Genomic DNA, 16,605 nt, shown 5'->3' on the forward strand with positions numbered 1-16,605 from the left:
CCTGAAAGAGTTGGAGCTCATCGCTAAAGATGAATGGGCAAAAATACTAGTGGAGACATGCAAAAAGCTGGTTAGTGATTATAGGAAGCATTTAATTGCTGTAATAGCCAAAAAAAGAAGGGTATGAATACTTTTGGACATGCCACTTTTTGTTCAAATGTAAATAAAAGATGAGTAATATTTTTTTCCACAATGATGCATCTTGTACATCGTCTTATTATTTTTTTGGGAGAAGCCTGTGTCATTTCCGGTCAAAAAATAACTTGCTGGTTGAATAAAAGTAACTTTAAGTCAGAATTTGCCAGGGGTATGAATAATTTCGGGCTTGACTGTATATAACAAAACTTAAAATCTGACACAGACATTTTCCGAAAATAAAAGATAAAAGGGTTCAAGTTACTAATTTGGAACCAACACATGCAACCATACATACACATCAAATGCTATATTAAAACAAGATAAACCAGAGAGCTAATTACGTACTCTATTAGGAATTCATTAGACTACAAGCCTTCTCTCCAGCAGAGTAATCTTAGAAGATCTGACACTGGGCTTTAAGAGCAAATAACAGGCCAATGCCGAAGCTTGAAAGGTTATAGAGCACAGGTCTCACATCTCTTAATAAATTACGAGGTGAGATAGAGCTACTAATGAGTTGTTTTGACACAGTCTGAGACTCACAAATTGGATCAATACACATTCAGTAAACGGTAAAGACACCTTCTTAATTGGTCGCTCATTCATGTCACTCTTTGCAGGTTTTAACAGGTTCATGTGTGTGTGTGTGTGTGTGTGTGTGTGTGTGTGTGTGTGTGTGTGTGTGTGTGTGTGTGTGTGTGTGTGTGTGTGTGTGAAAGAGAGACCACTCACGAAGTGATCTGCCTTGTGCATATGTTTATTATTATTAGTGGTTTATTTAGCATTATTTTGTTAGCTTCTGTTGATCTTTAAGTTGTTAAGACTTCAGAATAAGGTCTCTTAATTTACTGTTAGTTAACTAACATTAACAATGAGCAGTACATTTGTTACAGTATTTAGGCTGTTCGTCTTTGTTAATATTAATAAAACACAACTGTTAATTTCTTTAGTTTGTCTTAGATCAGGTCTATTAAATAATATTAACGGATACAATTGTTGTTTTAAATCATGTATTAACAAATGTTAAACTAAGATTATAGGATTTTTAATTGTTAGTTCATGTTAGCTAATGTAGTTAACGATTTGATTTTGATACATTTTCTAATTATTTTCTCATTTTACTCTGCATTTTTTTATATACTTTTATTTTCATTATACACTCCCAGAAGTTTTTTAACAAAAAGATTTTTAATGTTTTTCAAAGAAGTCTCGTCTGCTCACCAAGACTACATTTATTTGATCCAAAGTACAGGAAAAACTGTACAATTTTGAAATATGTTTACCATTTAAAATAACTGTTTTCTATTTGAATATATTTTACAATGTAATTTATTCCTGTGATTTCAAAGCTGAATTTTTAGCATCATTACTCCAGTCACACTATTCTTCAGAAATCATTCTAAAATTCTGATTTTGCTGCTCAAATAACATTTATTATTTTTATTATTCCGTTGAAAACAGCTGCATGAGTAGAATTTTTTTCAGGGTTCTTTGATGAATAGAAAGTTCAGCAGAATAATAGCACTTATTTGAAATTGATTTCGAAATTGTTTTAAATATTGATAATAATAATAATAATAATAATAATAATAATAATAATAATAATAATAATAATAATAAATGTTTCTTGAACAGCAAATCAGCATATTACAATAATTTCTGACGGATCACGTGACACTGAAGACAGGCGTAATGACGCTGAAAATGTAGCTTTGATCACAGGAATAAATTACATTTTGAAACATATTCAAATAGAAAGCAGTTTTTTTAAATAGTAAAACTATTTCACAGTATTACTGCTTTTGTTTACTGTTCAAAAACTTTTGACTGGTAGTGTATATTACAGTTGTGCAGTTATTGCTTAAACATTAATGCCTATAAACTGAATTGAGAAAGATTCGAGAGATTAGGTAGCTTGTTACATTTCCAGCTTTTTATATTTTGCTAACGTAGGCTGGATCATACAAGTGCTGCTCGCTACCTGCATAATATCTCTATTCGCGCTCAAACTTGGCACACTATTAAAATGATAATTAGCATATAACTCACATATGAACACTTAAAAATAATTTATTTTAATTTTCGTTTACAAGTGTAATGAAGTGCGTCACTGTTGAAAAGAAAACATAAAGTAGTAGCATGTACTGTAGCCGCCCACGTTTGGTCCACGTCTGCAATGTATTAGCTTTTATTAGCCAATGGACTGACTCATATCCGTTTGCTGCATAATAATGAGGACATCTAGTGGCCTACAAGTGACAATGCAGATATTATTTCCCAGGTCATAGAACACAGCACACAAATATAATTGTAAACTCATTATATCGGTACAGAAACGAGCAGATTTTATCTATCTTCTTGTTCATTATATTCAACAGCCCAAAACATAGTCCTGTTCCTAACAGGATGGAAATAAAGTCAGCGCAGTGAGAGATAACTTATACACTAACAGTCACTAATATTTTTAATGCTTTAAAGAAGTCTCACTAAGCCTGCATTTATTTGATCCAAAGTACAGTAAAATACAGAAATATTTTTACTATTTAAAAGAACCATTTTCAAATATTTTTAAATAGATTTAAATAAATTTTAAAATGTAATTTATTCCTGTGATCAAAGCTAAACTTTCAGCATCATCACTCTAGTCTTCAGTGTCACATGATTCTTCAGAAATCACTCTAATATGCTGATTTTCTGTTCAAGAAACATTTATTATTTTTTATTATTATCAATATTTAAAACAGTTGAGTATTTTTTTAAGGATTCTTTAATGAATGGGAAGACCCAAAGATCAGCATTTATCTGAAATTAAAAGCTTTTGTAACATTATACACTATACCATTCAATACTTTTATTTAGCAAAGATACCTTAAATTGATCAAAAGTGATGATAAAGATAACATTACAATAATGTTGATAACGTTACAAAAGATTTCAATTTCAGATAAATGCTGTACTTCTGAACTTTCTGCATTCATCAAAGTAACCTGAAAAAAAAAATCTGCTCAGCTGTTTTCGACATAATAAGAAATGCTTATCAAGCAGCAAATCTATTACAATACCACTGGAATTTCTAAAGGATCATATGACTGGAGTTATGATGCTAAAAATTCAGGTTTGAAATCACAGGAATAAATTACATTTTAAAATACATTCAAATAGAAAACTGTTATTTTAAATAGTAAAAATATTTTTAAAATGTACTGTTTTTTGCTGTACTTTGGGTCAAATAAATGCAGGCTTGGTGACCAGGTGAGACTTCTTTAAAAAAAATAAATAAATAAATAAAAAAATAGGTAGTGTAGTGAAAATAATTCGTAGGAAGATGAGTTCACAGGTTGATTTCAGAAATCTTAATTAAAAATCTTATTGTTCAGAAATGTTTGACTGGTAGTGTAGTGAAAATAAAACTTGTTTATAAATGTATAAAAAATGTATATGTTTTATAAATATTAGATATTAATGACCGGGATGTAAAAAAAAAAACTGTATAAAAGGAATAACTAGCACTACTAAAAATGAGCAGTACTACTATTTATAAATGTCTAATGCCGTTGATTTGCATATTTTATTAATTAAAGATGTCAATAACAGACACAGTGACAGAAAAGATATAGTAAATGATAAAACAGGGCTAGTATAAGCTTAACAATTACTATATATTATGTAGATTAAAGTTTATTCTATTACATTTAACTAAGACATTAATGGCATTTAATACTTCTTTGTTGTATTAACAATTAATTCATATAAAGATCAGCTCACAGGCTGATTTAAAAAATCTGAATTAAAAATCTTACTGTTCAAAAATGTTTTACTGGTAGTGTAGTGAAAAAAAAAAACATGTTTATAAATGTATAAAAAAAATATGTTCTATAAATATTACATATTTAACCCTCTGGGCCTCCTCATTAAGGGGTCACACTTGGCTCCCTCGCGGTCAAAAGTGACCGAAGCCTTAAAAAGTAACTTTTTTTTTTCTTCAGGAAAATCAATTAAATACATTTTTGTTCAATAATATTTTGTAATTATTATTTAGAAGCATTATTTTGAGCATTTTTTATGAATCTATGCAATGTTTATACAGTTTTAATGAGCAATTTTTTCCCACTAGAATTATATTTTATGTTAAAATAGAGTAAAAGCATTTAAAATCCATTTTTTTTAGTGAAAATTGCACCATCTAGTGGCATAAAAAATAAAAACTTGTGTAATGCCATGTAAACTCCTGTATCTCCCTATATACATATATACAGGGGCTTTGGGATTCCTAATGTTTTTTGTTTTTTTTTACTGTTTCTTCATTTTAATAGGCTTTGCATTTAGAAATATATTCAGACATTCTAAAAGATTACTTTTGGCAAGGTTTAGATTTTTTTTGATTGGATAAATATCAGGTTTTGCATTTTTCTGCTTATTTCTGTGTGTCTGTGTGTGTTTCTGTGTGTGTGTGTGTGTGTGTGTGTGTGTGTGTGTGTGTGTGTGTGTGCGCGCGCGCGTGTGTGTGCGTGTGTGTGTGTCAGTTCTGTACTTTTGTTATTTTAGAGTGTCAGTCCTTGCTTGCTGAACACTTCTTTTCAGCACAGTGGCTGATTTGTAGCTTGTATTACCAAAAGATTATCTGAATTATCACATTTTTTCAAATTTCCCATTCATTTCCTATGTCGGTCATTTTTGACCGCGAAGGAGCCAAGTGTGACTAATTTTTTTTTTGACCCTTTAACATATCCGAATCATGTCACTGATTTTTTTTGTACTCACATAGCTAATGCAACAAAAGTCACCAAGTGTCATCTCATTCTGATGAAGCTACGATTTTTAAAAATTCAAAACATAAAATTTTTCGGTCAAAAATGACCGAAGAGGCCCAGAGGGTTACATAGATATATAAATGCTGTGTAAAAGGAATAACTAGCACTACTTCTATTTATAAATGTCTAATTGTCCGATGAAGTTTCCCCTTCAGACATACACAACCTCCTCCTCCCAGTCGTAGAGTGGCGCTGTACCGCCGCGGATAAACGTGCGACAGCCGCTCGGCCATGTTGAAGTGTGGAGGAACTGCAGCCCGCCATTGTGTGTCTGATCTGCAGCTGTAGCGAGAGAGAGAGAGCGAGCGAGAGAGAGAGAGACACGGGCGCAAAGACTCTAAAAACACACACATTTCCCGTTGACTTTAACCCGCAAACAAACGCGCAGTCTAACACACAGGCTCCGGGGAGAGAGAAATGTCAGCCAGCAGCCTTCTGGAGCAGGTAAACAGAGGCACTTTGTGAACATTGAGCAGAAGTGGCGTCGAGGCGGGTTTTTTTCTCTCTCGCAGCGCGAGTTCAGGCCTGAGCTTCATATAAACCTTCATTTATTCTCCCTCTTTCCTCTCCAAACTCACTCCTTCATGAATCACCTCGACCCAATCCAGAGACCGAAAGGCCAAGCAAACAAAGGTAGGTGAAGTGCTGCTACGTCGTTTTTGCGCTGTAATAAGAGTCTCGTGTTGGAGCTGCTGTTAGCAGGCCGAGTGTTCACACCGATTCCGCTGTTAATTCAACCAGTTAAACCTGCTTAAAACAACCGTACGTTGAATTAAAACAGAAATGGGTGCTGCAGTAGAGAATATGTTTGCGTTTAGCTTCTCACAGATGTAAGAAGAGCTTGTGTTTGGAGCCCACGCTAGTTAGCCACCTAGCACAGTAGTGAGGCCGAGTACAGCTAAACGCGTGACACACACTCAAGCACCTGAACACATACCTACACTCTGTTTGAATGTTGTTTTGAGGCGTTTTCTTTACATTTAGTGCTGTAGGTGTCTTACATGTGCTTAAAATCATCATGTCTATCCGTGGTCAAGATGCGACCGTTTAAACATGCTGCCAAGAGGAACCTGTTGAGGGGATTTTCAGCACCACACTCACTTCACAATCCAGTTGCGTTTTGAATCAGTACATATGACCACGTGGATATGATGTGAGAGCTTTTAGTGTTATATTTTAGTCCGTTTTCAATTTATAAGTGCGTTACTGGCGTTGATTTGCGTATTTTATTGATTAAAGACGTTAATAACAGACACAGTGACATTTAAATGATAGGGAAATAATAAAACGGGGCTAGTATAAGCTTAATTACTATATGTTATGTAGGTTAATGTTTATTCTATTACATTTACCTAATACATTAATAGCATTTAATACTACTTTGTTTGTTACTACTGAATACTTTGTTCTGCTAATTTATGCTGTTTAAACTATGGAAGAAAATGTGTGGAGGCTGCTAAATCATATAGTGAAGGTCTTGGTAAGCAGGAAAGGGGTGCGATGTGTTGACAAACCAAAGTTAATAGGTGGTAAAGATACATACAAGCAGTATTACGATATTAGCCTAATATTTCACCTACCTGACCAGAAATAAGAACAAACATGAATGTGTCAAGATTCTTGCCATGGAAATCCTGGTTCAAAACAGTTTGGTTAACCACAAACACACTCTTCTCCTTGATTAGTTATAACTTTTGACAGTCCTCCAGATGTTTTTTCCAGTCCGACTGATTAGTGCAGCCCAAAACATGACAATAATTGACCATTTTCAGTAGCAATAATCAGCAAAATTGGCGAGTTTTGTTCGGTTCAGTGGCATTGTTTACATTTAGTGTACATTCATCTTGGCCAATTGATGACGTGCCCTGAAAAGACTCTTTATGCGATTAGTATTGTACACTAAGATAAATCTATATCAGTTTACAGCACCTTCCTAATTTAAAAATAAGGCATAAAATGCAATAACACACCTGATGCACAGTCTTTATTCATTTTGTAGGAGTGGAGTTTAAAAAAGCTGTATCTTGTAGAAAAGTTACATTGCCATCTTGTGCCAATCAAAGAGATTTAAATGCACTTGACATTGTAATTAGGACTTCATAACTTGCTGAAGCTAATGTCCCTTGGGTACATGAACGCACTGACGTTTAGTTTTGTTCCTTGGGATAAAACGGATAAAACATTCAGCTTTGGCCTAATATTACAACTATCACATCCTTTTTATTAGACTGCTGCACAAGGCCTCGAGTATATTCTCTAACTTTCTGTATCTTTTGCTTTCCAGTGCAAAACGGAGCTGTTACCCAAAAGGATACTTTGAACGATGATGAGTTCGAGCCTTACCTGAACGCTCAGCCTAGACAGGTAGGTCTTGTTTCAGAGCTGAACAAAAGAAGGAACCCATAGAGACAAAGAGCAGGGCAATTGTTTTTGTTGCCTATTCTCTTGAGGATTCGTTATGGTCCGTAGTTGCATCCTGGTCTCAGGGCTTTGTTTTCTTATTACGGTGTCACTATGGCACTCTATGCTGCAGCCAGAGACTGTATGAGAGTTGTTTAAAGAGGTGTGTGGAGTTACTTAAACCATCCATCATACATATTGACATAGGCAGATATTTAAGAGCTGTCAAAATTGTATTGCATGTTGATGATTCATAGGAAATTGTGCAAAATGCAGCGCAGCTGTTTACCGGGAAGTGATGAAAGGTGATTAAGGAATGAAGTAATTAGCAATAATTACGTTTATACGCCTGTGGAGACATTCTATAATGAAATTATTTAAATTTAAAATTTCACAATTTGGCAATCCTAGCACTAATATATGCTGAAATAACGGGTGTTTTGGCAAAGGATGTCTTGTGAGGAAAATGGGACACGGATGAATAAAGGGTCTAGTATTCACCCTGTCAAAGGAATGCTGGGATCTTTTGTGGGGAATCTGTGGCACTGTTGCCCTCACAAAGCTGATTGCTGGTGTTGAAAATATGAGCAGGCTGTGAGCCTGGAGGGGGGGCCTGGTCCATGACTGGTCCCAAATCATCTTCTCAAAGCTGTCTTCCCAGTGCTGAACATGTCAGAGGTCTTTTAGTACAAGGTTTCAATACACTTTTGAGGTTATGGTTAGCTGAACAGTGAACATGACCTGCTGACCTGAGGTTACTGTGAGAGTGAGTTTAAGAGATGGTTAACTTATTTATTTGACTCTAATCTTCAGTGTCATGTGATCTTTCAGAAATCATGCTAATATGCTGATTTAGTGCACAAGACATTTCTTATTGTTAAACTCTCTTGTAGAGGAGGTAATTTAAAAAAAGACTCTTACTGAATAGTAAGTTCAAAATAACAGTGTTTGTTCAATATACACTACCAGTCAGAAGTTTTTGAACAAAGATTTTTTTTTAAAGAATTCTTTTCTGCTCACCAAGCCTGCATTTATTTGACCCAAAATACAGCAAACTCAGTAATATTGTGAAATATTTTTACAATGTAAAACAACTGCTTTCTTTTTAAATATCTTCTAAAATGTAATTCATTTCTGTGATCAAAGCTAAATTTTCAGCATTGTTACTCCTGTCTTCAGTGTCACATGATTCTTCAGAAGTCATTCTAATATGCTGATTTGGTGTTTAAGAAACATTTATTATCAGTATTTAAAATGGTTAGGTACTTTTTTCAGGGTTCTTTGATTTAATAGAAAGATCAGCATTCATTTGAAGTAAAACAGCTTTTGTAACATTATACACAGTATATGAGGCAGTATATCACAGGACTAAATTACATTTTAAAATGAAACCAGTTATTTAAATGGTAAATATATTACAAATTGTACTGTTTTTACTCTACTTTGGATCAAATAACTGCAGGCTTGATAAGCAGAAGTGACTTCTTTAAAAACATTAAAAATCTTACTGGTCAAAAACTTTTGACTGGTAGTGTATACATTTTGCAGCATTTAGCATTTACACTGTATTGGCCAGTGAAAGTTTGCAATGCAGGTAGTAATCTGAACTTTAAGCGGAAGAAAACCCTGAGTTGTTAACCTCACTTTATTTTTAATTCAGATTAATTTTCTTTTGAGCCAGCAGTAATGGCAAGGAAAAGTAGAGAGTTTTTAATGACAAAGATCATTTAAATGGTGCTGCTGCTTTTTAATATCTTAGCCTCGCATGCGTTTGCTTTTTAGTTGTTTGTTTATTTCAACCTGTGCAATTGATTGTGCTCAATATGAGAATTTATATATTGTTCTTGTTTTTGCAGAGCAATGCCTATACGGCCATGTCCGACTCCTACATGCCCAGTTACTACAGCCCCTCGATAGGCTTCACCTATTCGCTGAATGAAGCGGCATGGTCTACAGGCGGTGACCCCCCGATGCCTTACCTGGCCTCTTATGGACAGCTTAGCAATGGGGAGCACCACTTTCTCCCAGATGCCATGTTCGGCCAGTCCGGGGCACTGGGGAGCAACCCTTTCCTGGGACAACACGGCTTCAACTTCTTCCCCAGTGGGATTGACTTTCCAGCTTGGGGGAACAGCAGCTCTCAGGGACAGTCTACACAGAGCTCAGGTTACAGCAGCAGTTACGCCTACGCTCCTAGCACGCTAGGAGGTGCTATGATCGACGGACAGTCTCCCTTTGCAGCCAACGAGCCGCTCAACAAGGCCGTGGGAATGAATAGCTTGGATCAGGGCATGGCGGGGCTAAAGATTGGGGCTGGGGACATGGCGCCCAAAGTTGTTGGTTCTGGACTTCCTGGAGGGCCGTTGAGTCAGGTGTCCGCAGCTCCCACCATGCCTCCTGCCTCCATGGCTCCTGCAAAAACGGCGTCTTGGGCGGACATTGCCAGCAAGCCGGCCAAGCCACAGCCTAAGCTGAAAACCAAGGGCGGGCTTGGCGGGACGAATCTGCCGCCGCCTCCGATCAAACATAACATGGATATTGGGACTTGGGACAACAAGGGGACTATGCCTAAACCAGCAGCCCCACAGCAGACTTCCATGCCCACTAATGGACAGCCGCCCAATCAGTCGTCTCCTCAACCGGGTGCTACTGCCGGCGGGGTGCCGCAGCTGCCCCTCAGCAACGGACAGCTAGTGCCTCCCACTGGTCAACTCGGCCAGCCCCCTCTTCCCCCAGGTGGCCAGCCTGGTGCTGTCCCCCCTCCACTCTCCCAAGGCCCTCCCGCTCCCCAACCCTCCCAGCCGACCCGCTGGGTGCCTCCGCGTAACCGTGCCAATGGCTTTGGGGACGCGGCGGGCGGACCCGGCCAATCCCCTCCCAATTCAGGAATGGGTGGTGTTGCTGTGCCATCAGAGCCCCATCCAGTTCTGGAGAAACTGCGCATGGTGAACAACTACAACCCCAAGGACTTTGACTGGAACCCTAAGCACGGTCGTGTCTTCATCATCAAGAGCTACTCTGAGGACGACATCCATCGCTCCATTAAGTACAATATCTGGTGCAGCACAGAACATGGCAATAAGCGTCTGGACGCTGCTTACCGTTCGCTGGCCAACAAAGGGCCACTCTACCTGCTCTTCAGCGTGAACGGCAGCGGGCACTTCTGCGGCGTGGCCGAGATGCGCTCGCCTGTGGACTACAACACTTGTGCGGGCGTGTGGTCGCAGGACAAGTGGAAGGGCCGCTTTGATGTGCGCTGGATCTTTGTGAAGGACGTTCCCAACAGCCAACTGAGGCACATTCGTCTGGAAAACAACGAGAATAAACCGGTCACCAACTCCCGAGACACACAAGAGGTTCCGCTGGACAAGGCGCGTCAGGTTTTGAAGATCATCGCAAGTTACAAGCACACCACCTCCATTTTTGATGACTTTTCACACTACGAGAAACGTCAGGAAGAGGAGGAGAGTGTAAAAAAGGTAATCTGCCATAGCGTTGCTCCATCTGGAATATAAAGCTGATTCATTTTTTTTTTTTTTTTAATCCAGTTCTTCACAGAGTTCTTTTGCTGATGACAGTTTTGAAATGTTAGAACCACTGTTGTTCAATATTTTGTCCTTATTATGAATCTGAAGTCATGCGTTTATGTTCTTAGAAATGGAGTTGTTTATTTTGAGTTTAACCAATTCAAGAGCATAGTAAGATTGCTTCTTTTGTCACGTAATCAGTTATATAAAATATGATGAATAAAAACAAATCTATCTCAATTGTAGCATATTGTTGCTATAGGTAGTGGAAATTGAGATTTTATGGTTTGGTGCACAAATAGCTAAACCACTGAGAGCAAGATTAGAAGTATACATAAAATGGTTGTTCCATCATTTGTCATTTTACACATTCATTTCACATGACAATTCAATTTATCATTATTTACTCATGTCGTTTCAATGCGCTATTTAGATAAACAAAATTGAGAAATGTATTCAATTTTTTTTTTCATTGTTTTTTTTTTGTTAGAAGGAGGTCATAGAGGTTTTAAATGACATGAGTAAATGTGTGGGGGTTTTTTTAAAGAGAGAGAGAGGAGAACTGTCTCTTTATGGAAGCCTGTTTTTGCCATTGACTTAAAGCTTGACTATCTCACAATTCTAGCTTTTCTCAGAATTGTGTGATATTAACTTGCAATTGTGAGTTAAGTCAAAACTGCAATATTAAAAATTTGAGGGGAAAAAGACTTCAGAATTGCAAGTTTGTCTCAATTCTGACTTAACTCGTATTTTCATGTTAGAAAGTCAAAATTGTAAGAAACTTGCATTTCTGAGAAATTCTGTGAGGTATAAACTAGAGGAATGTGAGAATTGTGAGGCAAAGAAGTCAAAAATGCGGGGTTTTGTCTCGCAATTCTAACTTTATTACTCGCAATTGTGAGTTTATATCATGCAATTCTTACTTTTTTATTGCTTAGAATTGCAACTATATTTATTGTAAGTGTATTTCTCAGGATTGTGAGATAAAAATGTCGCAATTACCTACTTTTTTTTTCAGTGGTGGAAACACGCTTCTATGCTTTTTATACCTTTACCCAAATGAACCTTAATTTATTTGAATTAAATCTAATTCTTCTCTCAGCTAAAGGTTGTTGTGTTGTTGTTGTTTTTTTCTCCAAATATCAGTAGGATGACATCTACTAATTTGTCCATATAAGTCTTTTGGTTTGACCAGAATGTTAGTATGTCAAATGACAAACATGGGTTTAAAACCACCTTGAGAACTTCAACCACAGGTGTGCTGGGGTTTTTGTGTTACTATGCATCACTGCAAGAGAACATCTGTGTTTGCTTTAAGTGTTTTTTTTTTTTTCCTCCTCAGCCACATCAATTCTCAATTTACTTGAACAACATTTTGATGTTGCATGTCCATATTTCAGATTTGACCAAACATGCATACTACAAGTGTTTCTTGCACACAGGCAAAATAGTGTGGAAACATTTAAAATGCTCCATAAAAAGGGCAGACTTAAGTGAAATATGGTTGTGATTTCTTTTCTGTATTTTTCTTGAATAATTTAGTGTTTTATGCCGTTTGTCACTTGCTGTGTCTTTTATAGTGTGTGTATATTTGGCCTGGAGTTACATGGTGTACAACGCACATTAAGCATATAAAGTATTAGGGCTGCACGATGTTGTGAGGCACATTTAGTCAATGAAGCCGGTACTTTGATTAGTAGTAAATCTCCATCACGTGCGTTCCACAGGAGCGGCTATTAATACACAGAGGTGTAAATCACTGACAAGCTACGCCAAATCGCGCTCAAAATCGAATGCGATTTAACTACGCGTTTCATTGACTAAACGCGCCTCACAACATCGTTCGTTTAATCGGGCAGCCCTATAAAGTATATTTGTTTAGTGTGGTGAATAGCATTTCTAGAGTTACCTGATGGCACGCAATTATCTGTTAAAACTAATGAAAGCCCAGCCCAGATATCCACCATTCTGCTTTGTATAGTGTCAACACTAATGGTTTTTCTGCCATGTGATTGCGGGGTGCCGTTGTAGCCGAAGAGAGGTATTTTCAGAGAATTAATTTCTTTACCGTGGTTATGTGGACAACTTGAATTATGGCTGTAAAGCTCCAGAATAGAGTTCTTATTACAGTCCTTTTTGCATACGTGGGCTGACATCACCATTTTAGCTCACTGAATGTTTTTAGCAGGACAGTTCTTCTGTTTGAACAAGATATAATTGCTTTATTGTGAAGTATTGCTTTCTGAAATAATACATTATAAAGAGAACACTTTCAAGTGGAATTGTTCAGTTAGATCTTTGTTTACTTTTATTGTGCTTTTTCCTAACAAATGCTGGCACTGTGATTCACCCTACTCCCTACAGTGAATACAGAGTTGTTTAAGATTGGCTTGGCAAAATAGAATTTTCATTGTTTTTAGTCTGGGAACAACTGTCAGAATGAAAGCACTGTTTCAGAGTTTGTCCTCCTGCACTCTTTAGTCTCCAGTAAGTCTTAGAGTGGATATCATTTGCAGTTTTGAATTTATTATCATGTTGCACAGCTTGTTGAAATATGACTTGAGAAATCTATCAAAGAAAACTTTGAAATTTCCAGGCCAGATATAAAATTGGGGTGTTTCTGAAGCTATTATAATTGTTTGATATGCTTGTCTTTTTCACAAGCTAGTTCATCATTTGTTAGTGAATAATCACTCTCGTATTCTTAATATGCAAATGCTAATATACAAATATTGCAATCTCTGTAGTTTGCATTTGAGTAATATTTGAAGAGGATTAAATGGTATTTCTTTTTCGGGCAGGTGGAGGTTCAGGGGAGTGACCCATACTCCAGTAACTCCAGTCGGAGCCACTACAGAATGCAGGTGAAGCATCTTGCAGATTCACCCCTTGTTCATATTTTCCTTTATCTGTCAGCATGCTTGTAAATTAGTATTAGAGCCCTATGAAATCTGTTTTATTTAAAAAAAATAATAATTTTTACATTCTTTTTTTTTTTTTTTTTTTTTTATTATATCTAATTACTCTAGACTCTGTTGTAATTGATAAATTTATAAATATTCATCAAAAAGTGTCTAATTAATTAAAATCATGAAACATACATGCTCTAACAGCAGTTTATTAGAAGTTTAACTAAATTTTCTCAATTTAGTTTTATTTTGACAATTCTGTTTTCCATATTTAGTTTCATTACATTTTAATAATCAAAATGATCTGTAATTAATTGATCTTATTGTAAATTAAAATTTATTATCATTTACTTTTTTATATTATTATTTTTTTCTTCAGAAATACTGTATTTACTCTTTTCTGGTAAATAACTTCTGGTAATAAAAAAATGCTCTTTAAATGTTTTTACAGTATTATAAATTATAAATATTATAGTATTATAAATTCCCAAATATATACAGTGAATCCCGAAATTATTCATACCCCTGGCAAATTCTGACATAGTTACTTATTTACCCAGCAAGGTTTTTTTGTTTTGTTTTTTACCGGAAATGACACAGGCTTCTCCCAAAAGATAAAACGATGTAGAAAAGACATCATTGTGGAAAAAAATATTTCGCAGCTTTTATTTACATTTGAACAAAAAGTGGCATGTCCAAAATTATTCATACCCTTTGCAAACTGTCACAGTCTATGAGAAAATCCAAAGTTCTATACCATTCCAAATAGTCCAAGCTGTTCTACAGCATCCTAAATAATTATCCTGATTCATTGGGAACAGCTGTTTTAATCAACTCAACAGGTGAAAAACAGAAGCTCTCTGCTGTTGGTTTGTGGACAGTCATGGATTCTTAAATATTAAACGGCACAATTGTTGGTAACGTTGGTAATTGAAATGTTTCTTGAGCACTAAATCAGCATGTTTAAATGATTACTAAAGGATCATGTAACACTGAAAGCTGGAGTAATCGCTGCTGAAAATTCAGGAAAGTTATTTTAAATTGTAGTAATATTTCACGATGCTGATTTATTGTGTTGGATTAAATAAATGGCGGTCAAGTAATTACCCCCCGATTTTCAAGTGTAAAAAAAAGCTAAACGATTTTTAAAAACTTAAAAAAAAAAAAAAAAAAATTGGTGCAGTATTTTCAAAGAAATTAATATTTGTCTTCAGATTTACCAGTTTAAATGTCCAATCTTTTCAGAATTTGCTTTCAAAGTCTCCTCCCAGCATGCGTTGTTTACAGTTGTTTTCTTCTTTCTCTTTTCCAGGATCGCCAAGGACGTGTGAAGTAACAAGCACTGCTTTGGGCAAAAGACTGACAGGCCCTATTTTCTCTCCCCAATCTTACAACCAGATATTTTCAGAAATTATTTTGGGGAAAGATTTAACCAAGGATTCAAAAAGAGGAAAAAAAGAAACTAAATGAAGACTCTTCTTTGATTTCTGTTGACCTAAAAGACTTACTTCGAACTTGTAGAAAAAGAAATGACACGATTATTCATAGGACTACAACTTAATTCTATAGGATTCTAATAGTGAACCCAGTGCTTCTCACTTTTTTTTTTTTTTTTTTTGGTCCCTTTTTTTTTTTTTTTTTTTTTTTTTTTTTTGTTCTGCTGCCTCTTTTTCTCCTTAATTTTTTTTTTTTTTTTTTTTTTAGAAAAAATTGTTTTTACAGTCCAAGCACATGGCTTTGCTTCTCTACAATATTGAGTTTGTTTAGTTTTTTTTTTCTCCCCCTTTTTTTTTTTTCTTTTAAGTCATTGAGTTCTAGTTCCCGGATCCTGTATAGGCAGTTTTTCCCCCCCACATTTTTCTGTTAACCCCCTCCCTCCTCTTTACTGGAGCTGAAACCATCCAGTCAGGACGTGCAATGATCGTCGCCTTCTCAGTGGATGTTCCATTGTTGGTTAATTGGCCACTAGTCAGTACAAGTCTCATTACCTTCTGAGGGAAAAAAGTTTACCAGGTTTCAACCAAGATTATAAAATGGAAAAAAAGTGTAATTCAAAAAAAAAAATTCTAATGAATGTTCAGGAATGTCCTGAGTTTCTGTTCCTGTTTTTTTTTTTTTTTTTTTTTTGTGTTGGTAATAGAGGGTGTTTGGCGGGGGACGGTAAACGGAGAAGCCGATTTGTTGAGTTAAGGCTTTTGCTCATTGGATCAGTTTTATAGTGTACAAAAGGGGGCTGTGTTTGAGAGTTGTCAGCTTATTTTCCATTTACTCCTTTTTCTTCTGCAAGTTAAACAAAAATTGTTGCTATGGGCTGCTCTCCTCCCGTTATTTTTTTTTTTTTTCTCTCTCTTCCGTTTCTTAAGTCTGCATTGAGGTGGGCCTTGCACCCTCTCTTTCTCATAATCAGTTCATTAAAAATAAATGTGGTATACTCGGCAAAACTTGTGTGTTGCATTTTCCCCTTGTTTGACTAAATACTATGTCATGCACTAACCTATGTCCCAAACTGCCTGGTCCCTCTCCACCCAGCACCCACAATCTTCTCCTACACTAGCTGCCTGCACACTTCACCCCTTCTTCTACTTTGTTCATGTTGGTGCATTAAACGACTCCTGCAAAACTGCTGGCATTTAGCAGTGTCAGAATAAAGATGCTGCACAAAGCTTCAAGTGTGGTTGCTTTCTAAAGAAATGAATTGATAGTATGAGCAACAATTGGGTTGGTCTGTTCTTATTGGCACTTTGAGGGTTTGTTTTACCTATGCCCATGGCTATGTGTCTACAATGAAATCTTTAATTACCCCGTACCATAATGTTTAAA

The 16,605-nt window shown here is 36.1% G+C and overlaps 1 protein-coding gene across 1 annotated transcript; it reads left to right on the plus strand.

The window, feature by feature from the left end:
- Positions 1 to 5,246: 5,246 nt before the first annotated feature.
- On the plus strand, positions 5,247 to 15,417 carry ythdf2 (YTH N6-methyladenosine RNA binding protein F2). The gene is made up of 6 exons (XM_073827095.1): positions 5,247 to 5,393; positions 5,558 to 5,582; positions 7,234 to 7,313; positions 9,206 to 10,828; positions 13,678 to 13,740; positions 15,098 to 15,417. Exons 1-6 carry the CDS (start codon positions 5,367 to 5,369, stop codon positions 15,119 to 15,121), a joined length of 1,842 nt encoding a protein of 613 aa, XP_073683196.1. The 5' UTR covers positions 5,247 to 5,366; the 3' UTR covers positions 15,122 to 15,417.
- The last annotated feature ends 1,188 nt before the right edge of the window (positions 15,418 to 16,605 follow it).

The sequence above is a fragment of the Garra rufa genome, chromosome 21 (genome assembly GCF_049309525.1).
Source record: "Garra rufa chromosome 21, GarRuf1.0, whole genome shotgun sequence".
Taxonomy (NCBI): Eukaryota; Metazoa; Chordata; class Actinopteri; order Cypriniformes; family Cyprinidae; genus Garra; species Garra rufa.